This window comes from Nelumbo nucifera, chromosome 1 (assembly GCF_055504915.1).
Source record: "Nelumbo nucifera cultivar China Antique chromosome 1, China Antique-T2T, whole genome shotgun sequence".
NCBI lineage: Eukaryota > Viridiplantae > Streptophyta > Magnoliopsida > Proteales > Nelumbonaceae > Nelumbo > Nelumbo nucifera.
The window spans coordinates 178,479,306-178,502,157 of record NC_142649.1 but is presented as its reverse complement, the minus strand read 5'-3'; the positions used below and the strand labels follow the sequence as shown (position 1 = coordinate 178,502,157).

The 22,852-nt window shown below is 38.3% G+C and overlaps 1 protein-coding gene across 1 annotated transcript; it reads left to right on the top strand.

Moving 5' to 3' along the window:
* Positions 1–1,509: 1,509 nt before the first annotated feature.
* On the top strand, positions 1,510–22,612 carry ORG1 (OBP3-responsive protein 1). The gene is made up of 14 exons (XM_010263265.2): positions 1,510–1,861; positions 2,072–2,394; positions 2,480–2,523; positions 2,617–2,695; positions 2,779–2,895; positions 3,256–3,438; positions 3,561–3,647; positions 6,518–6,624; positions 6,722–6,809; positions 8,806–8,886; positions 8,984–9,060; positions 15,964–16,099; positions 21,363–21,425; positions 21,817–22,612. The coding sequence occupies exons 2-14, from the start codon at positions 2,083–2,085 to the stop codon at positions 22,435–22,437; spliced, it is 1,995 nt and encodes a 664-aa protein (XP_010261567.2). The 5' UTR covers positions 1,510–1,861; positions 2,072–2,082; the 3' UTR covers positions 22,438–22,612.
* The last annotated feature ends 240 nt before the right edge of the window (positions 22,613–22,852 follow it).

Below are 22,852 nucleotides of genomic sequence, written 5' to 3'. Positions count from 1 at the left end.
TTGATCAGCAAACTGCTGAATCAGCCAGTTAACCCTTCGAATAATTTTGATTATTTTCCAATTATTTATTTATTTATTTTTATTTTTTATCAGAACGAGCTGGCCATTCAGGTCGAACTGATAATCAGACCCCTGACTGATTCGATCACCGATTTATTTTTAAAAACCATGCTACACAGTTTCGCAAAGGCAGTGGTGGCTAGCCCTATTGTAATATGGAATTTTGTTTATGTATAGATGGATCATATATTAAACATAATTCCAAAGCAGCCTTACTGGAGTTTATTACAGATTTGAATCTTAAAGTGCAATTGAAGCAGAACGACATGCCATTTTATAGGGATTAAGGGAAGCTCTTAATCGAAACATCAACCATCACTTGATTTTTAGTGATGCATTATACATATAAAACATCTTGAATCATCCCTCTTTGCCTTATAATTGGAAAGGTGTGCTATACAAGGATGAAATAAGAATTACTAGATGGTTATAGAATATCCATATATACGTAGGCAATAAAATGAATAGCCCATAGGTTAGCTTATGCTATATCAATTACGTCCAAAATATTTTATGTCAACGGTTTTTTTCACCACGGTTTGATGAATATAAAATTAATATTTACGGAATGGTATATTGCACCGCAGAATTTTAAATTTTATGACAGATCTACAACAATTCAAAATGTCAAATACCCCCAACCTAAATATCAATACTTGCTCTTATATTGGCATTAATTCTGAGTTGACAACTACCCCAACTGTATAATGGGATTAAGAATTCCGATGGTAGACTGAACCTTGGCATTAATTCCGAACTGACACCTACCCTAATTGTAGGATGGGGATAAGAATTCTGACAATAGGCTGAATCGTCATTCTCCCTAAATTTTATCATATCATGCCTAGTAAAGCAATATATCATAACTAAAAACAATTGTTTTGAAAACAAATCATTACCAAATCGCAAAAGCACACGGTAACACCAAAAAAAAAAAAAAATGTTCAAATTCAATGTCTTTGTACTTTAAAAAAGCATAAGCTTATCCAAACACAGGTAAAAACCAACATCCAAAATGGCTCAATCAAAGTAAATCGGCTTGGTCCGAACAAACCGGTGCTCAAATTATCTTAACAGGCAACAACCTCTTGTAATCTTGTATTAGGAATATCTTTCCATAAAATAAAGGGAGGAATACACTGCAACTCAATGCAAAATTCTTAAATTAGAGCCCCATAGTCTGTAGCCCCCCTGTAAACCACATCATGCACATGAATTTAAGTTGGGGCTAAGAATTTATGGCTTTTAAGTTGGGACTAAGAATTCTGAGTTGGACCCTTCACTTGAAAGCCAAGAAAGTGGTTGAAAAATTTTCCTAATATATCTTTAGTCCTGGTCACACGATTGACATCAAGGCTAAACGTGCTTCCGAAAATACCCATGTCAGGTTTACCAAATTACAAACTGTGGTTTCTGAATTCTGATTTAATGCCTGGTTCATCAAACATTGGATATTTGGATGTGCCCAGATCAGTCTCTGATACGACTAATTACCTATTGCCCTTCGTTTTATTTGTTTTTTGTTTTTTTTCTTTGGGTTGGGAAGAATTGGTGGATGAGGATGAACATGACCGTCTTGACATGGAGAAAATTCTCGGGAGGGAGGAGATATTTGCAGAGCTGACGCGACCATGCGGAGAGCCCATGGAGAAACACCTCATGCGTGTTCTCCCACGCAAATCTCACACGTTCTCTTTCTATATATACGCCTCCTTCGCTCCATTTCCTCTTCCATTCTCTTTAGTTCTTCTTTTTCAATCTGTTTTCCTCGTCACATTCTAAACGAGCTTCTCCACTCCCCGTAAGTTTTCTCCAGCCAGATCTTCTATTTCTTTTTCGTTTTTCCCTCCTGTAATTCTGACTGTAATTGAAATTTAAAAATTCCTTTTGTCAAACGATTTCTATCGTTTATTATCATTGCTGTTATTTTTTTTTTGTTTTATTGGTATTTTCTTAATCACCGATGGAGACGGAGTTGCATAATATTCGATGGATACTTTTGAATGTTCAGAGCTTTAACCAATGGCGTTCTGTGGAGTTGGGTTCAATTCGGGACCGGGGAGTATCGAATTATTGCATGCAAGCGAAAATTCGTCGACAAGACTAATCACGCCCTTTCGTGAACATTTAATCCGAAGAATGACCAATTTTCCTGCGAGACCTTTTCGGAGAATGAGGTGTTGGGCGGGAAGAGCCATGTCTCCATCAGAACAGAAGGGGAATAATCCAACCGTTGGACACAGCTCTTTGGAAGAAGAATTGGGGCCTGTTATGAAATTCAAGATGTCGGATTTTTCTGTCTGCGATCGCGTCAGCATCGGGCTTGGTGGAAGGGTACGTAGAATTTTATGTGTTTATGTGTTAAGGGGATTGCTAGAGACATGGCTTTTGTAATTCTATTTGATTCGAGAGTTGACAGGCAGACGAATTAGTATTTGAAGCAACAGTAATGGATTGTCACAGGTTAGTGTTACCTTTCCGCTGATCTGGTATAATACGAACAAGAAGTTCCTTTAAACAATTAAAACTTAGAGATTGAGAATTCGGTAATTGCAGCCCCTTGTATAAAACACGAGTCGTGCTTCGACAACTTACTTCTCCTCAAGCTCAGCGAAGAGGGAGGCGGGCCATAGAGGTAAATGAACCACTAATTATATAATTTTTATTGCTTGTGGTTGGAAATATTATTTTACTTCTATTTGATGAATTGTCTTACAGGTACTGAAGAAACTAGCTCGTCGCAGAATTATGTATCATTCGTACTCAATGCAAGTTCATGGCCATGTTTCTCAATCGACAGATACTAATCATAGCTCATTCACACTCGTTCACGGGGTAGGTCTCACATAGAATTGTTTAAAGTAATGGGTGTTGGTAAGTACTATGTATTTTCATAGGAATGTGGCTCCCTGTCTCCCATTTGTATATGCAAACCTCTAAAGGCTAGGAATGGTTGGACGATTGTAGGCTAATGGATGTTCTCTTTCATTGTATAATCCACATTATGATACCAGATCTTTAGATGAGATGAATTAGCTTCCTGATGTGCCAATAGAATAGGGAAAGGAAGATGGATTCTCTGTCCACTCCAATGGGAATGTTAGCATTTCTTGCTGAATTCTACTCACTTAGAAAACAAACTGAAGATTGGGTTGATGCCTCATATAATTAGACATTCCTTTCCTTTGTTTGCAGTATCATGGTAGTTATTCTCTAAGGCATTGGCTCCAATTATCAGATTGGCTTCCAACCTTAGAAGCTACTTTGGCATTGGATGAGGAGTATGTAAGAAAGGTTGGGGATGACACAGTTGGAGGACCTACTATTTCTCGAAAGTTGCGGCTTATTCGGATTTTAATGAGGGATCTCTTGATTGGAGTATGTATTTTTTTTATATTTTTATTATCTAGTTGCAAATTTGTAGATTCTTTCTGTGCGTGCATTGTAATTCAGCCATATAGAATTGGAATCATGGTGTTTCTGTTGTTCATCTCCCTCAGGTAAACTACTTGCATAGCCATGGACTTGCTCACACTGAGCTAAGGCTAGAGAATGTGCATATAAGCCCATTGGATAGACATATAAAAGTAAGTTCTGATAGTTTTCTTCATTCATGCTAAGCTGAGAACTTATTTCCCCCATTTTTTGCAGCACAGTTTCTTATCTTATTCAGAGGTTAATATTCAAATATTAGTTAAAAATGTTTCCATATGCATCTTTCTGTAGAAGCAAAAGTCAGATGCCGGATTGAGACTGTGGAATAGGAATAAATTATAAAAACTTTCCTAATATATCTTATAATAACCCCAATCAAAATATGTTTTTTTTTTGAGAAAGGGGAAAGTATATTGTATTAATCAAAGTATATGGTCCCCTGTACAATGAAAAGCTGTAAAGGACCTCAGAAAAAAAGTCTACATTTAAAAAAGTAGAAAAGATGTCATCTTTAAATACATTATGAACAGCCAACCAGTTCTTAACTGTTGCAACTGCCAAATTTATCACCTCTGCTTCAGTTGTGGATTTCTTATCAAATATTCTGTTGTTTCTTTCAAATCATAAAGCCTACATGATTGCTGGTTGAATAGATGACCAGCACAATTTCCCTTCTTTAGTCATTTTGGGAATTTGCCATCACTCTTCCAGGAGTGCATTTACAGTACCTGGGAAGCACCGATTTAGATTATCAGCCTTCAAGAAATGATTCCACACTGCTGTACTGAAGTTGCAATGCCAAAAAAAAGGTGGTTTGAGGTCTCTGTTTCCTGGTTGCATAAGGGGCACCATAGGTCTGAAATGTTGAAACCTCTTTTTATGAGGCTACCACCCAACCAAAAAACTTGACTTTAGAAGAGGCCGCAGATCTCCAAATTGCCTTGTTTGGGAACTGCTTTTGAGGTTCATCAATTATACCTTTATAAAAGGATTTAACAGTAAAGTCACCTGACTGATTCCACTTCCAACATCTTACATCTTGAGAAAGCAGGTTTGGGAGATTATTCTGAAGTAAGTTAGGAGCTCAGTCACCGTCTCAATCTCCCAATCATAAAACTTCTTCTGAAAGAAGGATTCTGGATAATTCTATTGCCTTCCACCACATATGATTCAGCAACTGAGGCCAATTTGTTTTCAGCCACACTATCTAACTTAAACTTTATGCCTCTGCTGAACTTAGGAAAAACTTTAGAAATTCCTTTCTAAACACCCAATCAAGATATTTTTTCTATCTGGTTCCCAATAAACAAATTTCATATTCAATGATTTTGACGTCAGGAGGAAGCTATCACAACTGTAAAAGACTTGCATAATTATCTATCTAATGTTTAATAAATGGTGTGCATTTACTAGATGTCTAGAATACCACCTAAAGAGAAACACAAAAGCTTAGTTATTCTCCATAAAAGGGCTCTAAATGTCAGCAAACTCATAAGCTTGACAACCTTTTGCCATGTTTCAAAATAATGCCTATTTTTTTCCCTGTTTTCTGAATGGAATTGAGATTTCAGACATAATGAGAGGAAACATTCAACATAGGATAGCCCTTCTAGCTGATCTTGACACTTGTCATAGATAAAGAATAAGTGGTTAATCTCAACCCTGAATGATAAAGATAAACTACACCATAAAGCTAGATGGTTGAGGCAGGAGAATCACCGTTAATTCACTTTGCTCCTTTCATTTCTACTTAACAGTGGGAGAGCCCTATCCATTAAAAATTCCAGTGCAAGTTTTTACTCAATCTTTAAGTACACATGCTCAAACAAAAGGGTAGGTGAAAGTAGGAGAAGAAAAAAAAACAACTGTTCAAACAAGATAAAATAATTTGATGCTTTGCTGATAACTTTGAAACCTGTAGACCTGCAGTGGTACAGAATTTTTATTTCCGGGAAAAGCTGAAATATTAAATCCAAGCCATTTGTATTAAAGCAGATTCTTTGCATTACTCAATGCCCCATTCTTTTCTCTGTCTTGAATTTCTCCTTGAAAATAAAATGCATTGATTATTCTTGACCTTTCTTGAATTTCTTGATAAATATATCTGGAAATACTTTTTCCCTACACTGTTGGACATAATTGAGGACTTTCTGAGGCTCTTCATAGAGTTGAATGGCAGAGCAGGATTCATGTAGTTCATCATCATCATCATCATCATCATCCAAGCCTTATCCCAATTATGTGGGAGTTGGTTATGTAGTCCTGTTTTGCCTTTCCATTCTATTTAGTGCCATATCCATTGTTAAATTATTGGTGCTTAAATCATCTCTTAGTTCTACCCATATCCTTTTTGGTCTACCCCTAGTCCTTCTAGCTCCTTTGACATGCACCAAATCACTTTTTATGGGTGGTGTTGATTTCTATGACATGGTCAAATCATATTAGTCTACTTTCTGACAGGACTCGTGTAGTTGACACCGTATGTTGGAATGGGGATTATTTGAGTTGAGTTTAACAGAGGATCATTTGTCTAAAATTTCTACTTAGAAAGATAGTGACATGAAGGCATGTAGCTACCACATAGCAACAAGATTCCAATATGGTGATTTTTGTCCAATCAATTTATCTCCTAACCTTGAATAGACATTTTGATATGTTGCCTGGTACTCAAGCCCACCAAAATCTTTGTAGGGAGAACTGATGTAGCCAAGTACTTGTAAATTTGAATTTGTTTGGCTGTTTTTACATTTGCCCCTAAAAGTTTTTCTTAGCTGAAGAGGCCATGTAAGGTTCACATTAGTACATTACTAACCTACTCATTTACTTTTCTCATCCTGTTGGGATCACTTTAAAGGATGGGAGTGACATTTGAATGCCTTGTTAAAGGGTTGGTGGCAGTCCCTAGTGGAAACATAAACATAACATACAGATTTATTATTTTTTTTCTTTCTATTTGATCTGTTTTTGTTTCTGTTTATGGCCTTCTTGTTGGCAACTACATTTTAACCATGCCTTTTATCAGGTAGGAATTCTTGGAAATGCTGCAGATTTCTATGATGGCAGTCCGGACAATAGTACATTAGATAGTAACTTTAACAGGCGGAAAATGATGATTGCTTTTGACATGAGGTAGGATGCTTAACAATGAGATGTAGCATATTTTATATTAGTTAGGTTTCAGATGTTCATAAGATTTGTTCATTTGATTTTCTTATGTATTGTCAAGATGTGTTGGGTTTATAATGGCAAAAATGGTTTTGCGGGAGCTCATGGATCCTTTAATCTTCATGAAGTTCAAATCTTTCCTCAATAAGGTACATCATAAATTGAATCTTCCTTTTTTTTTTTTTTTCTTTTTTTCTTTCTTTCTGAAAACTACTTGATTTCATATTGAAAACTTTAACTGATGCAACAGTAGGATTGCTTTCATGCTGGATCTTTTGACATTCTTTTGTTTGTTTTTTGTTTTTTTTTTCTTTTTTTTTGGGGGGGGGATATAACAAAAATTCAATGACTATCAAAACTTAGTTGTAATGGAAAAAAGTAAACCAAGTAAAATTGTGACATTGGACATCTCTTGAACTCATTTACATGGTGACTAACTGAGAATAAGGTTTTCCAAGTTCAGCAAGAGTTTGCTTTTTCTTTTTCGTTTTGTTTTTCTTATTTCCCATTGAAGAGATGAGGTGAACTTTTGTTAAAGCTTGTGAGAAATGAGATTCTATTTATCAAGATGGATATAGAAAACTAATTTTCCAAGTGGTGTTCATATAAATTGTTTTAAGGTCCTGTTGGCAACCTCTTTTTCATCCATGTCTTTCTCCTGCACTGAAGTTCAATTAGGGCTGAGAATTCAAAAATAACTGGAGTACATTAAATGGATGCATTTTCTTTTGTCTTTTGTTTTTAAATTTGTTTGGTTTCTTTTGTCCTCGACCTCATTCGTTTAATTTGAATGAATCCTAGTCTGAATATAGGCACGATGCTAGCTCAAGTAGAGGTTGTTGTAATTGGGTGGGGTTGGGTGTGGATTGAAGAGCAACCCGCACACTACCACCCACACCCATTTGTGGCCAATTTTGTTTAGCACATATATGGTCCAATGGCAACCCAACCCAATCCAAATATCTTGAGGATGTAACGACCATCAATCTGTCAACCCAAAGCCGACCTGCTTGATTCCTTAAAGTCAGAAACCTTTTTTTTTTGAAGATAAATAAAAAGGAAATTTTTATTGCTGAAAATAAAAGATACTTCTAACACAGGTGACCAGAGTCACCCCAACAGAAGAACATAAACATTCAGAGTATGTCAAAAGTCAGAACCCAAATCTTCTTTCTTTAGTCCCTCAAATTCTGGGAGTACCTCCCAGCCAACAGATAAAGAAGAGATTGCCGTCCCAACTTCTTCCAAGCTTTTCATTTCTCCCTTCAAAAATCCTCTCGTTTCTCTCCCTCCAAACCTCCCTTATAGTCAGAAACCCTTGTGCCATGCTTTGACCATCCACTTTTCTGATCTTATTTGGGGTGGTATCTATAAGTGACTAAAGCTAATTATGACATTCTAATATTGCCACATGTCAGAGCCACTAAATGACTGGGACCAGCATAAACCTTTCTGATGGCTTTTTGAGCGGTGTGCTACAGTATTGGCTGTCCAAGAAAGTTGAGGGCTTCAACCATCTCTCTAGAGAGAGAATATGAAAGCAAGCAAGATGATATCCCATTTTTATATCTACATCCATCTTTCTAGAGAGAGAGACAGACGCTCTGGAAGAGAGTGAGATGATATCTCATTCAGAGATCTAGGGAGAGAGAGGTTTATCTTTAGAGACTCCAGCAGTGAGCAAGATAGGATCTAACAGAGACTTACCTGGAACAGAAAGTGGGGGACCTTCTACAAACCTAATCCATATAAAGTTTGACACCCGGAACAACTTAATCCATTTAAATTGATCCAGTGTGGGAATCAACCTGCTACATGACATGGGTGGGTTAGATGTATTGGGTCATAAATTGCCACCCCTACTTGTAAGTTAACTTCGGTAACTTTATGCCATCAACAAATCCATCAAAAACTTCATACCTTCATCAATTGTGAACCCTGTCAATAAACCATCATCTTAAATTCTGAATCTACAGTGTTGTCCATGACATGGTAAATGTTTATAGATTCTCTAGTTTTCCTAGTTATTTGAATGCTGAAACTTAAGCTTTATCAACTTGAGTGCTATCAACAAAAAACAGATTTTATGATTGATTTTATTTCAACTTCTGTTTTTGCTATGTTCCTTCTTATCTTTAAATGCAGGGAAACAATCCAGCATGCTTGCGTGAATTTTTATTGCCAATTCTCTGTAACAACTTTCCATCTGGAAATCCTGGATTACAGGTTAATATCTGTTTGTGGAATGAGTAGTTTCCAATCTGATGCTATTTCTTTTCCTTTTCTCTAATGAAGATCCGTTGATTCTCTTTCTTTCTTGAAGATACTTGATAGGAACTCGGGAGCAGGTTGGAACCTTCTATCCTTGTTGCTTGCAACAAAACCTTCTGAGAGAATAAGGTCCATTCTGTGTGTGTGTTTTGCACTTTCACCTGTTTCTTATCGTATAATTAAATTATCATTAAACAATTTAGCTTTGATGTTATGTGGACAATTTAGACGCACATTTTGTTATTTGTCTAAATACAATGGTGTTCCTAGCAAATGGGCTTTTCTGTTACACCCTAAGATCATATGTTCTATTAGATGATGAGATTGTTTTCTTACCACCTGAACCAAGATTCTTCTTTTCCTTGTCCTTTCAGGACCATCTGTCATGTGATATCATTCTTACTAGTGAATTAATTGGTTTCCAATACTTTCCCCTATCTTGTGTTTACCTTTTCAATTAGATAAATTTCCCCTCCCCTAACAAACAGATGTAAATCAGTCCTCAAATATTAGGTGTAAATTTGAAGATTAGAAGGAAAAGGAAGAAGAGAAGCAAGAGCAGCAACACAAGAGAAGAAGATAGCGAAAAGAGAAGGAAGAAGAAGTATTGAATTATCTTCCCTTTCTCCTCTAATATTTTTTTATTAAGAATTAAAGTTAAAGTAATGACAAGTATGCCCTTAAGTGGGCGGCCAGCTAGGCAGTAACATAAAGAGATTAAACAAAAAAGAAATAACAGGCCCATTAAGAGAGGCCCATTAGCCAACAATAAAAGAAAAAGATATTACAAGAGAAGATACTAGGACCCATTCGGCCCAGTCTCTTTACACTCCCCCTCAAGCTGAGCATAGATGTCAATCATGCCCAGCTTGCTTATATAGTGTGTCATTTTCCCTCTTGGAACTCCCTTGGTCAAGATATCAACCAATTGCTCGTCTGATGTGATGAATGGCAAACAAACTTCTCCTGAGGAAACTCTTTCCTTATAAAATGTCTATCAATCTCAATGTGCTTAGTTCTGTCATGTTGAACAGGATTATGTGCAATGTTGATAGCTGCTTGGTTGTTACAGTAGAGCATCATTGGCTTCTCGTAGTCAACCCCCAATTCTTCTAGAAGGGATCCTAGCCATAGTAATTTTGACACACCATGTGCCATTGCCCTGTATTCTGCTTCAGTTGAGGATCTAGCAACTACAGACTGTTTCTTACTCCTCCATGACATAATGTTCCCAGCGACCAGAGCACAATAACCTGAGGTGGATCTCCTATCATCAATACATCCCTGCCCAATCAACATCAGTGAAAGCTTCCAGCTTCATGTGTCCATGTTTAGCAAACAGGATACCTTTCCCGGGAGTACCTTTCAAGTAGCACAGAACCCTTTCTGCAGTAGCTAAATGAGTATCTCTGGGAGAATGCATAAATTGACTAATAACACTTACTGCATAGGAAATATCTGGCCGAGTCTTGCAAAGATATAACAACTTCCCAAGCAGTCTCTGAAACACCTCCTTATCAGATAAAAGCTCACCATCTGTAGCAGAAAGCTTATGATTAGGATCAATGGGAGTGGAGATTGGTTTAGCTCCAAGTTTACCAGTCTCGGTAAGGAGGTCAATGACATATTTACGCTGAGAAATGAAGATACCATCCTTAGATCTAGCAACTTCAATGCCCAAAAAATACCGAAGATCTCCCAAATCCTTGATCTCAAATTCAGAGTTGAGAAACCTTTTTAGTTTACTGACCTCTTGAGTGTCATTACCCATGACCACAATATCATCAACATAAACTATCAAGAAGGTCACCAGAGAGCCATTTCTCTTCAAGAACAGGGTATGATCAGATTGAGTTTGTGTGTAGCCAAAGGAGACAAGAGTAGCTCTAAACCTCTCAAACCAAGCCCGAGGAGACTGTTTGAGACCATAAATAGATTTCTGCAGTTTACACACCTTACTTTGCATTTCCTTCCCATACACCCCTGGAGGCAAAAACATATAGACCTCTTCATGCAGGTCTCCATTCAAGAAAGCATTTTTAACATCAAACTAGTGTAGGGGCCAGTCAAAAGTAGCGGCTAGAGATAACAAAACCATGACTGAGGTCATCTTAGCGACATAGCGACATGAGCAAATGTCTCAAGATAGTCAATGCCATACATTTGAGTGTAGCCCTTAGCAACCAGCCTAGCCTTAAACCTTTCAATAGAGCCATCAAAGTGATATTTAATGGTAAACACCCATTTACAACCCACTGGTTCCTTCCCTTCAGGCAAGTCAACAATATCCCAGGTATGGTTCTTATGCAAAGCATCCAGTTCAGTCATCATAGCATCCCTCCATTCAGGTTGAGATAAGGCTTCTGGTACGGACCCTGGGTATCACATGGGAAGAAACAGATGCAAGAAAAGAGTAGTAGGAAGGAGAGAGAAGGCTGTAAGGCAGGTGTTTGGAGATACAATGGGCTGTACACTTCCGCTTGCCCTTGCGGAGAGCAATAGGAAGGTCAAGGTCTGGGAAAGCTGTAGATGGGTCAAAAGAAGGCTGACCTGTTACCTCAGTAATGATGGGAGGAGCAAGAGGCTCTTCTGTAGGAGTGGAAACAACCTGCCCATGTCTGAATCTTTGCCTTTGGTACCACCTTTGGAGAACAGGAAGAGGAGGAATTATAGGAGAATGAGGTGGAGGAGGAGGAGGAATAGGAATATTGGAGGTAGGTCTAGTGGGAGAAGTAGACACCTCATGATAGGACTTAAGAGGAATGGGAAGAGGAATAGATGGAGACATAGCAAAGGGCTCTTCAGATTTCTCCCCTTCAGGAGAAATGCTAAAGAAAGGAGTCAACTCAGCAAAGGTGACATCCTGAGATACAAAGCGGGTGCCACGAACTGGATCAAAACAGCAATATCCCTTCTGTGTGGAAGCATATCCCAGAAAAACACATTTATGAGCCTTAGGTTCAAACTTATGCCTTTGATGACTGTGAATATGCATATAGCAAGTGCACCCAAAAACACGGAGAGGAAGAGAAAAAATATCCTCATCCGGGAAGAGAAGGCTAAAGGGGGTTTTGAAGTCAAGGACTCAGGAGGGCATACGATTGATCAAAAAAGTAGCAGTAAGAACAACATCTCCCCAAAATTTTATAGGAACATGGGATGCAAACAAGAGGGATCTGGCAACTTCAACCACATGTCTGTTCCTCCTTTCTGCCACCCCGTTTTGTTGTGGAGTGTAGGAACAAGAACTTTGATGAATAACCCCAAAAGTTTCAAGATAGGTGGAGAGGGTTCTCTCAAAATACTCCTTAGCATTATCAGAACGAAATATTTTGATACGAGTGTTAAACTGGGTGAGGATGAGTTCATGAAAATTTTTGCACAATAGCTGGTACTTCATCCCTGGATTTCATGAGATAAATCCAAGTGTAATGAGCGTAGTCATCAATAAAAAGGATAAAGTACCTGTAACCCCCCATAGTTGGCAAATGATATGGTCCCCACACGTCAGAGTGAACAATATGAAAAGGAGAAAGAGATCTTTTATTGCTTATTGAATAAGAATGTCTACAATGCTTTGCTAGTTCACACGACTCACAATGAAGACTCGATAAAGACACTCCCTTAAACATATCTGGAAACAAATGACTCAAAGTAGAAAATGATAAATGACCAAACCGAAAGTGACATAACAAGACTTTGTTAACAGACTCTGACAAAACTGACTATAAGGCAACTCCATGAGGTGGTCCCAAAGCTCGATCCGGTGTGTCCAGCAAGTATGTTCCATTCGCCTCATGGCCACTCTAAATCATCATCTGAGATTGTAGGTCCTGAAAAACACAATGAGTGGGAAAAAAGGTTATGCTGCAATTCATGGATTTAGTTAAGCTACTAACAGATAAAAGGTTTGTGTTAAGTTTAGGGACATGAAGGACAAAGGATAAATAAAGGGTGTCAGAGGTCTTTATATCTCCTTTACCAGAGATGGGAGCAAGAGAGCCATCAGCAAGGGATATTTTCTCTTTGTCAGAGAGAAGGTGGTATGAGCAGAAGAGATTAGACAGGCTGGTCATATGGTCTGATGCACCAGAATCAATAACCCAAGGGATTTTATGATTACTTGAAACTGAAGCATGATTTGCAGAAGCACGAATACCTGAGTGAGCAAATGCTGATGAAGATGATGTCCTTTGTATGCCTCGGTTTCTTGCAATATTCACATATCTGCTCCTTTTTCTCAGTAGGACCCTTTGGCTTTATTCCAGCATGTGCAAAGTGTTTTGTAGGTGGACCCTACAACTGAACCTGCCACCTACTCTCCTTACTGCTTATCATAGCATATGCCTGAGAAAGAGTAACCTCATCTCTGGCCAGGATATTTTGCATAATGATGTCAAACTCAGGGTTGAGTCCAGTGAGAAATTCAAACACCCTATTTCTCTCCACCAACTTCCTATACATTTCAGCATCATTCTTACTCTCCCATACAACTGTTTCCATAACATCAATTTCTTGCCATAGGGATTTCAGTATAGAGTAGTAGATTGCTACACTCTTCTCCCCCTGTCTTAGGTTCTTCACATCACTTTTCAACTTATAGACTCTGGCTACATTCAACTTCTGTGAATAGGTCTCAGTAACACTGTCCCAGATCTCCTTAGCCGAAGACATCCAGAGATAATGCTGACTTATATGAGGTTGCATAGAATTGACCAACCATCCTATGACAGTATAGTTTTCTTGCATCAATTTCTCAAATTCAAGGTCCGTCTCTTCGGGTTTCACTTTACTACCTGTGAGATACCCAAGTTTTCCTCTATTACAGACATAAATTCTTATAGACTGTGCCCAAGCAAGGTAATTTGTCCCATCTAGCTTGATTGTGGTTACACCAGTCAAAACGGAATCTATCGAGCCAAGGCCTGAAATCGGCACTTGCTTGAACTCACTTCCGTATGGCTCCATTAATCAAACGAAAATCAAAGAACCAGAAATTTTGTCTATATAAACTTACTTGAAGTCAAACCAGAACCTAGATGCTTGAAAACTAGGGTTTTACTCCATCCAGCTGTTGGGGAGGAAGAGAGAAGATGCAGCTGCTCCTACTAGAACTTCCCAATCTCTTCCAAACCTGAACCACCCTCCTTTAGGAGTCACAAGACACCTCCCAAGCACAGAGCGCCACACCCAAAACTTCACCTTTACCTGTACCTTCGAAAATCTCTAATCGGCTAGGGTTTTGGGCAGCAACAAAACAACACCGCTTCTTGGCAATATCCAGCCAGATTTAAACTCTCCAAACCCTCTACCAACTAGGCCATAGATCCTTTGAACTATAGAGAAGAAGAAAGAAAAAAAAGGAAGAAATAGACTTGCTCTGATACCAAGATGTAAATCAGTCCTCAAATATTAGGTGTAAATTTGAAGATTAGAAGGAAAAGGAAGAAGAGAAGTAAGAGCAGCAACACAAGAGAAGAAGATGGCGAAAAGAGAAGGAAGAAGAAGAAGTATCGAATTATCTTCCCTTTCTCCTCTAATCTTTTTTTATCAAGAATTAAAGTTAAAGTAATGACAAGTATGCCCTTAAGTGGGCGGCCAGCTAGGCAGTAACATAAAGAGATTAAACAAAAAGAAATAACAAGCCCATTAGCCAATAATAAAAGAAAAGATATTACAAGAGAAGATACTAGGACCCATTCGGCCCAGTCTCTTTACACAAACAAATAAAAACAAGAAAAAGGAAAGAGTCTAACCTCATTAGTGATTGTGTGTATGTCTTGTTGAGCTTTTCACTGCCTAACCTGATTATAGCCACCTTTAGGTTTCATATAGGAACACTGAAAAATTTTCACAGATACAATGGGGGACAAAACTCCCCACCCCACTATCTTTCCTTTAATTAGGGTATACCATTATCCTGTTCCCCACTAGTGGTCTCCCAAAATACGTGATCCCTGTGAGCCCCTTGTCTTGCCAATGCACCAGCCATGCCACTTTCTATTCTACTTATCCAGCTGAATATGGCTCTCAATTCCCTTGCTAAGCAAATTGCTTCTCTCAGTGTGTTTATAAGTTTATAACACTAAGGGCCTTTACTGTTTTTCTTCATCCATCCAATGGTTGTGTGAGCATCGCCTTCCACTATCAGATTGGTGTATTTTAACCTTTTCCCAAGCTTCAATCCTTCCACTAGCTTACTGCCTTAATTGAGTTGCCCTGGCCTATAGGACCCGAGTAGGTTGTCAGGATCACTCATTCAGGATTTCTGAATACACCCCCAATTCCTGCAGGGTTGTCCAGGATGTACCCATCAAATTTCAATTTAACACTATCAGTGGTGGAAGGAGACATGGGCTAACTATTCGAGGTTTTGGTATGGAAGAGTTTGCAATGTGCTGCCATGCTCTTATTATGTTGAATAATGTTCAAAAAAGAGCTGTTGTTTTTACCAAAATTTTCTACATTGACTTCCATGTTTTCAATCAAGCCTTCAGCTGTATGCGTCTCTTCTTTAAAACACTACTGTTTATTTATTCCCATGTTGTCCAAAGAATGGCAGCCTTAGTGCATCTCCATCGCATCTTTCCCTTTTTAGTCTTCAGAGATAAAGAAACTTTGTTCAAAAAAGCTAACCAGATCATCAGGGGCAGAAGCTATAAGGTTTTTATTAAGTTTGCTCTGTTAATGCTGAAGGTAAAAAGTTCCATGCAAACAAATAGTTAAAAGCATAAAACATAAGATCAGAAAATTTAATATGGAGAACTAAGATCCTGATAGAGAATGTATTAACATAATAAACATTAAGAGATAAAGCCTTTTCCTCTGGTTGACATGTCTGTGGGCATGCTGTAGGGCAGTAAGTTCGTACTGTTTCTGATAAAAAAATGAGCAGTAAGTTCCTTGTTATTTATGGGATCAAATTTGTTGACCATAATAATTGAATCAACATACTGTACATATGCTGCATGCAAGTTTACATGTATAGCAAAGATAATATAAGCCATAATTGCCTTTTCAATTACTGTGCAGTTGTTTAGATGCCCTGAGGCACCCGTTCCTGTGTGGACCAAGATGGCGTGTAGATGCATCTATGGATATGGTTAGGTGGGGTCTAGGTTCAACTGCTGTTCGAATTGCAGAGGAATACATTTATGTCCGACGTCAGGTATTTTGAAATTTTACAGCCTCAGTTTGTCTTTAGTTGTCATATTTCATTTATTTCTCCCATACAGAATAACATATTTGTCTTTCTCCTTTAAGCCCCAAATCATGCCATTTACTAGAAGTACCTCCATTATCTCATGTAACCTGCAGAAAACCTTATTATTTCGTGGTTCAAAAGCCATCCTATTGTATCACTTTGAAAGAGGACATAGAGAACTATGAATTCCTTGAGTCAAGTTTCTGAGGCCTTGGATTAGTCTAGGATTAGCATAAATTTATATTTCTTAGGGCAACTGATATATCTGGAAGATGCAGTTAAACCTTTTTCCACTGAGGTTGTTTTTACCAAGCTGCTAATAACTTTCTTTTCTCTTCTAATCCCCATACATGATAAGATCCATGTAATAAAGAATCCTATTGCAAACTAAAGGTTGAAAGTGTTGTTCCTAACTTTCACTAGCTATGAACAAAATCATTATCACTGGAGGATGGCAACAATTCCATTTAGATGCTCCCGTTGTTCCAGTTGTTCCATGTTTTCTTATCTACCTACAAAAATGTAGAAGCACCAATTCTATCCTTTCTGCATGGGTAATCTGGTAGGTTCTACCTACCTCAGGTGCCTCTTCGAGGGTGGCACAACCTCCAGAATGTTTTAAGACGAGGAAGAAGTGAGAATTTGTATGGAAAATGCTGTCCATTGATTCTCAGGCTAGGTCCGTTATATAGATGGACCCAGAAATGACAAAAACAAGGCAAAAGCAAATCATTCCAATCATTCGGTGGTTACAAGAATATTCCCTCTAATGGGCTCTGTCAATTTAGTTACTCAGTCTCAGAAAATATCCTCCAATGGTCTTGGCAGCTCAGGCCTGCTGACAAAGCCTTCTAAAATAGACGTGAGCTATGATGGGCTGGTGAGTGATCTGGGTCGGTGGAGCATAGTTTTCAAGGCGCCAAGGTGAGGCTGGGCGTTAGGGGGGCGCCTTGTCGCCTAGTCGCCTAGGCGAAGGATTTTTTTTTATATAGAAAACATAGATCCTAGGGTAGTTTCCTAAGTACCATAGCCATATTTCCTTAATAATTATTCATAATTTTCATAAGAAAAGTACAAAGTTCATGTTAAAGTATAGAAAATGTGTTGATTAGACAAAATTTTAAGTTCTTCCTTACTTATTGGTTCAGGTTTTAAAGTCTTTGAGGGTTCAATACAGCATTTAGCAATGTTTGTATTGATTAAATCCTAACATATAAGAAAATAATAAAAACAGATTAGTATATAGACACACAAAATGAATATTTTAGTTTAATAGTGCCTATTTTATAATTATAATGTCAAAAATAATGAATAAAAAAAAGTATTTTACAATACATAGTACAACACTGCTTGGCGATTAGGCGAGGAGAGCCTCAAAGGGCACCTTGTTGCCTAGGCGTCGCCTTGACAACTATGCGGTGGAGTAACCCGGTTGGTATGTGGGCCGTTAGTGGGCTGGACCCTAACATAATCCCTTAATTTTGATTGATCAGATATTTGTTATCAGACAGTGTGTATGCCCTGGTTGCAAAATTATGTTACTTGTAAAAGGAAAATGGTCTCCTAATCAGATCATGTAGAGACCTTCTGTAGTGACCTAGCATATCTCTACCATGTTGAGGGATGATGTGGTGAATCCAAACCCTCCATTAGATTGGAGATCCTCAGGATTTAGCCATGTGTTCGATCACATTGTCCATGTCATCTCTGTATCCACCTATTGACATTTTCCCCAAATAAACTGTTGGCATAAAAAACTTATAAAAATCTGTACACAACATTGTCCATGATTCCATGTCAGTTAAACCTATTAAAGGTCTCCTAATCAGACCTTGATATGATACTCTGAATGGGCATCATATCAAGGATCAAAGTATCAATGCGATATGCTACCACTCTACAGCAAATAGATAGTATGATGCATTTTGATTCTCCACTATCTGGGGTTTATCTTGTAGCTCTTAGTTTTTTTTTTCCTATGAACATATCTTCTGGATTGAAAAAAGAAAGCCCTTTTCACCTGTCTTTTTAGAGATTTCATATCAGCCGATGCGGATTGATACATTGTGAAATTTCAAACCTTGCTCATGGACTGCGTCACCCTTTCTCTTTTCCGTGTCTCGATCTCCTTTAAGATGGGATTAATTGCAAGCAAAAATCCTGCAGGCACACTAAGAGCATGTCATCCAGCTACACGTTGGAATATCTCTCCATGAATTTAAGACACAAGTATGGGAGACATTCCCAATTTAAGGCATGATGTGATTCTCTTAGGGTGTTTGCACAATTTTTTCTTTCAGGAGATCAGGGTTCCTCTCTTTTCTCTCTATTTTTAGTCTACTTTGGACAACCAGCGTAGTATTAGGTGTGGAAATGCATTTGGGAGGGGGGGGGGGCTATAGAGGTGAGGTAGTTAGGTAACCATCCACTTCCTTTAAGGGGGTTATGTGGCATCCATCCCAAATAGAGAGAGGGAGATTCCCTCTTTTCAAGTGCCATGTGTCCATAGTTTTCAAGGCACCAAGGCAAACCTAGGTTACAAGGGAGCGCTTAGTTGCTTAGGCTTCACTTAATGTCTCAGAAAATATAGGACAACAAGGGGATGAGCCTCTGTTTTTGTCATACAAACAGAAGTAAAAGAAGGGTTAGAGACCAGGTTCTTGTCTAAGAAAAAATACGAAAGAAAATTACATTACCTTTGGCATCTGTAATTTTGTTATGTTTGGGCTGTTTCCCCATCTAAGGTGTTTAGTTGGGGGAGCCTTTGTACTAGTTTTTCTATCAATAAAAATTACATTACCTTTTCTCAAAAAAAAAAAAACATGAAAGAAAAGTCTCAAAAATGATGGAGAAGAAGGGGCGGAGCCCCTGTTTTTTGTTCCAAGAGCCTCTGTTTTTGTTCAAAAAAAAGCAATAGAAGAAGGGGCAGAGACCCTGTTTTTGTTACAAAAAAGAAAAAGAAGGGGGCAGATCCCCTGTTTTTTGTTCTAGTTTGCCCCTATTTTTTGTTCTAGAGGGGGTGGACCCCTTGTTTTTGTTCCAAAAATAGAAAAAGAAGAAGGGGCAGAACCCCTATTTTTTATTCCAGAAGGAGGAGAAGGAGAAGAAAAAGAATAGCATACTGGTTTGTTGATTTTCCTTGATTCTTCACGTACATAAAACTTCTATCACTCGAACCCTGACAAGAGTATCTATCAAACTGGTTTAGATCTTCGAATATCTAGCAGAACCCTAATAAAATAAGAAATTAATAAAAATTATTATTTTCTGAAAATAAGTAAAAAAGAATGATATAGTGTATCATGCCCATCTTAATATTATATACTTAAAATGTAAAAATATAAGAAACATGTGAAACTTTGATGAGGTTTTATATAATTCATACAGGGTTTGGGCAAGGCGAGCCCCAAAAAGTGCCTACACGCCTCGCTAGGCATCACCTTGACAACTATGCATGCGTCCTCCCTACTTAGAGAGAGGGAGGGCTGTATGCATAACCACTTTAAAAGGGTTTACTTCAGAAAATGGTTAGCACTTCTAAGCTTTAATTTCTCCTATTATACCACTCTTAAGGCCCTGGATGGTCGAGGCAGTAATTGGGTAAAAGTCCTTTTTTAGCATGGGGAGAGACATGTGGAGTCCTTTTGGGGAGCCAAACGCACAAACCATCACCATGTTTGACATTCCTAGGTTGTTAACAGTTCTCTAAAGAAATCGATTAGCAAATTTTTTTCTATCTATAAAATCTTATTACATCTGCAAGGCTAGAAAGATAGGTTAAGTCCATTGCTGACATTGTAGCCTTATTTCATCATCTCATGGTCATATCTCTTGGAACATGGGTTTGAGGAGAGGTTTACTAGTGAGTGAAGAGGCTGAATCCTTGGATTTGATGCAGAATTTAAACCCTATTTCCTTCCTTTTTTGGGGAATGATGAGAGAGTGTGGGCTCCTTGCTCTTCTGGTAGTTTAAGGTTTTCTGTCGGGAGGCCATCATCCTAATCACCAACATGTGTGATAGACTTCAAAGTGAAAAAAATTGTGGTAGCTGAACTTGGAATAATTTCTTGGCTTTATTTGGAAGAAGTTGAACTCCATTGAGTTGTTCTCTCAACAAATTGTGGATCGTAAAACTAAAACTAAAAGACTGAAGATGATATGGCATACCATGAAGGTAGCAGTGTTGTGTTTTTTTTTTTTCTTTTTTTGGGTGGGGGGGGGGGGGGGGGGGAGAAATGCTAGTTGTTTGAAAATAAGGAACTCAATGTGGAGTTTCTAATTGAGTTGATCAAAATGAGGGTGGCATATTAGGTGCTAGTGTGTGAAGAGTTTAATGGTGTAAGGTTGGATGACCCTGTTAGAGGATGGACATTATCCCTTTCACCAAGGGATGAAAGGGGGTCCATTTTGTTAAGCTACTCAGGTGCTGCAGGCTTTGGCAACTCTTTGGAAGCTGAGGTGTTGTCACTGATTCAAGGCCTAAAGTTTTTGGCACAACAAAGTTGGATAAATGTGATTGTTCAAGGTGATTGCCAAGTTATTTCTGGGATAAACTCAGAGGCAGAATCCCCTTGGAGATTTATAGCTTTGGTAAGGGAGGCTAAGGTCTTGAGGAGTCACTTGAATTGCTCATTCAGGTGGATTCCTAGATCAGCTAATTCCTTAGCTGACAGCTTGGCAAGATCTGGTGTAATGAATCAAGGGTGTATTGGGGGAATGCCTGGTCCTGGGGCTCTATAATATCCTTCAATAATTTTTATGTTTGTTTGTTCGGCTTGTGGCTGGTTTGTATTGGCCTTGCTGTATAGCCTGGACAGTTTTGTTTTTTTTCAAGGCAATCAATAAATATCTTGTTGTTTATCAAAAAAATGTTGTTTAATAAAACCATTTATTATTATTGTTATCAATGTAAAAAGTAATATCTTAAAAACAGGACTGGGCTGGAAACCAAGGGATTTGATCCTGTTTTTAGCAGTTTATTTGGTGGAAGCTATGAAGTTACCCAAAATTACCAAACCAAACCGGGGATCCTTTGGTTTCCTATTTTCTGGTTCAACAACTTGATCCAGTCCTGTTTTTCCAAACTGCATGTAAAAAAGCATGCTTTATGATAACAATTCCTTAGATTTGTAATCCATCTGTATTCCAGTTCCTTATCATACCTCTGTAACTTGGAATTAATGGATTTGTCACAAGAATTTCTGATGGTATACTTTTATCTTCTCAGCGTAGCAGGCTCTCTCATTTCATTGAATTGATGGAAATGTTGAATCCTCACCCAAAGCCTAAGGTAATTGCTAATATTTAGGTCCATTTCTTCATTACATTCACATTTTTTTGGGTCCTGGGATATAATAGTGCATGCATACAAATTGATAAAAAAAGTAAAGAAAACTTACCTTGCTTTGGTTAATTGGCATATGGGTTGGGCATCTCTTGGTTTGTTGAAAATTTTTGGTGAATTGTTGTACATATTGGCATATGAATGACCATCTAAAAGTACAATTAATTGACTGTTGTCAAAATAGTCTGGTCTTTGGATGTTGAGGTGCTCCATCTAATGCAGGGTTGAGACCATGGATACAAATTCATGCTACATCATCTTGCTCTCCCTTTCTTGATCAGTGATGCTACTCTTTGGCGAATGATCCTGATTCTAAAAATCATCTCTTGAAATGCAGAACTGGTTGGAGTTGCTACCAGGAAGATGGCGCCTGTTGTACTGTACAGGAAGGCACATAGGTCTAACCCTTCGTCAGCCATCCGCAAGAGTCCTTATTGGTGATGTACACCTTACAGTCACACGGACATCAAAAATGAATACCGCCCTTTCATTTACTTCTGATGTTGGATTCGTGGTTATGGTTGGCTCTAACTGGCCGCACAAAAAAACTGGGATGAGTGGGAAATTGCAGGTTAGCTCTTCAGTTAGATTAACAGCCGGGAGGCGCCAATACCTAATGGAAGAGAAGGCCAGAGGGAAATACACATCAAGCCCAGAATCCGTTACAAAGAAATTGTCTAACAGAAAGTGGAGGGCAAGCTCCATGAAGGAACTGCCATCAAGCCTTCCAGTAGCCAAGTTTACCTCAGGCGAGGTGGAGGTGACAATGCGTCTTGACGACTCATCGTTGCAGAAAGTTGACGTTGCAACAACAGTGCTTAAAGAGGTCCGCATGCAGGTACCACCAGAAATGTTTGATTTGTCGAGGATTATTTGTGGAACTTATGTGGACCCTAGGCTTCTGGTTCTTCGTGGAGTGGATGGATCTGCCCTGCTTTTCACACGATCTTGCATGTAAATGATCTGTATATAAAGATGTTTTCCTTTTTTGTAGCTGTAATTATTGGTTGGTTGTATCATTTGTTTGTATTGATAGTTGGTACGACGAAGAGTTTTTTAGATATAAGTTAACAACATCCCCTTCTTAAGTTTGAACATGATTTATTCATCAACACAGTATCTAATATTACCAAGACTGGTTGCAAATTCATTAATATTCACCACCCTATGTAATTACTGGAATCTGCCAAAGTAAATAAGTGCATAAAAAAACTGCAGTAGATCGAACTCTGGAATTCAATCCCAAGCTTACAATCAGGAGTCTGGCTTGGTTTTTCGAACAACCTTTACAGTCTTGGGAATATCTCCACTTACATGTTTTATTTCTTGGGGAAATGCAAAGTTACAAGAGACGTTTGGAATGCTGTGAGCAC

What these genes read in the sequence shown, in the direction of transcription:
- ORG1 (XM_010263265.2), top strand. Translation starts at nt 2,083, where the DNA reads ATGGCGTTCTGTGGAGTTGGGTTCAATTCGGGACCGGGGAGTATCGAA. An exon ending in TGAGGGATCTCTTGATTGGA is followed by an intron (nt 3,439 to 3,560) that starts GTATGTATTTTT and finishes CATCTCCCTCAG; the next exon opens with GTAAACTACTTGCATAGCCA. An exon ending in ACATTTATGTCCGACGTCAG is followed by an intron (nt 16,100 to 21,362) that starts GTATTTTGAAAT and finishes TTATCTTCTCAG; the next exon opens with CGTAGCAGGCTCTCTCATTT.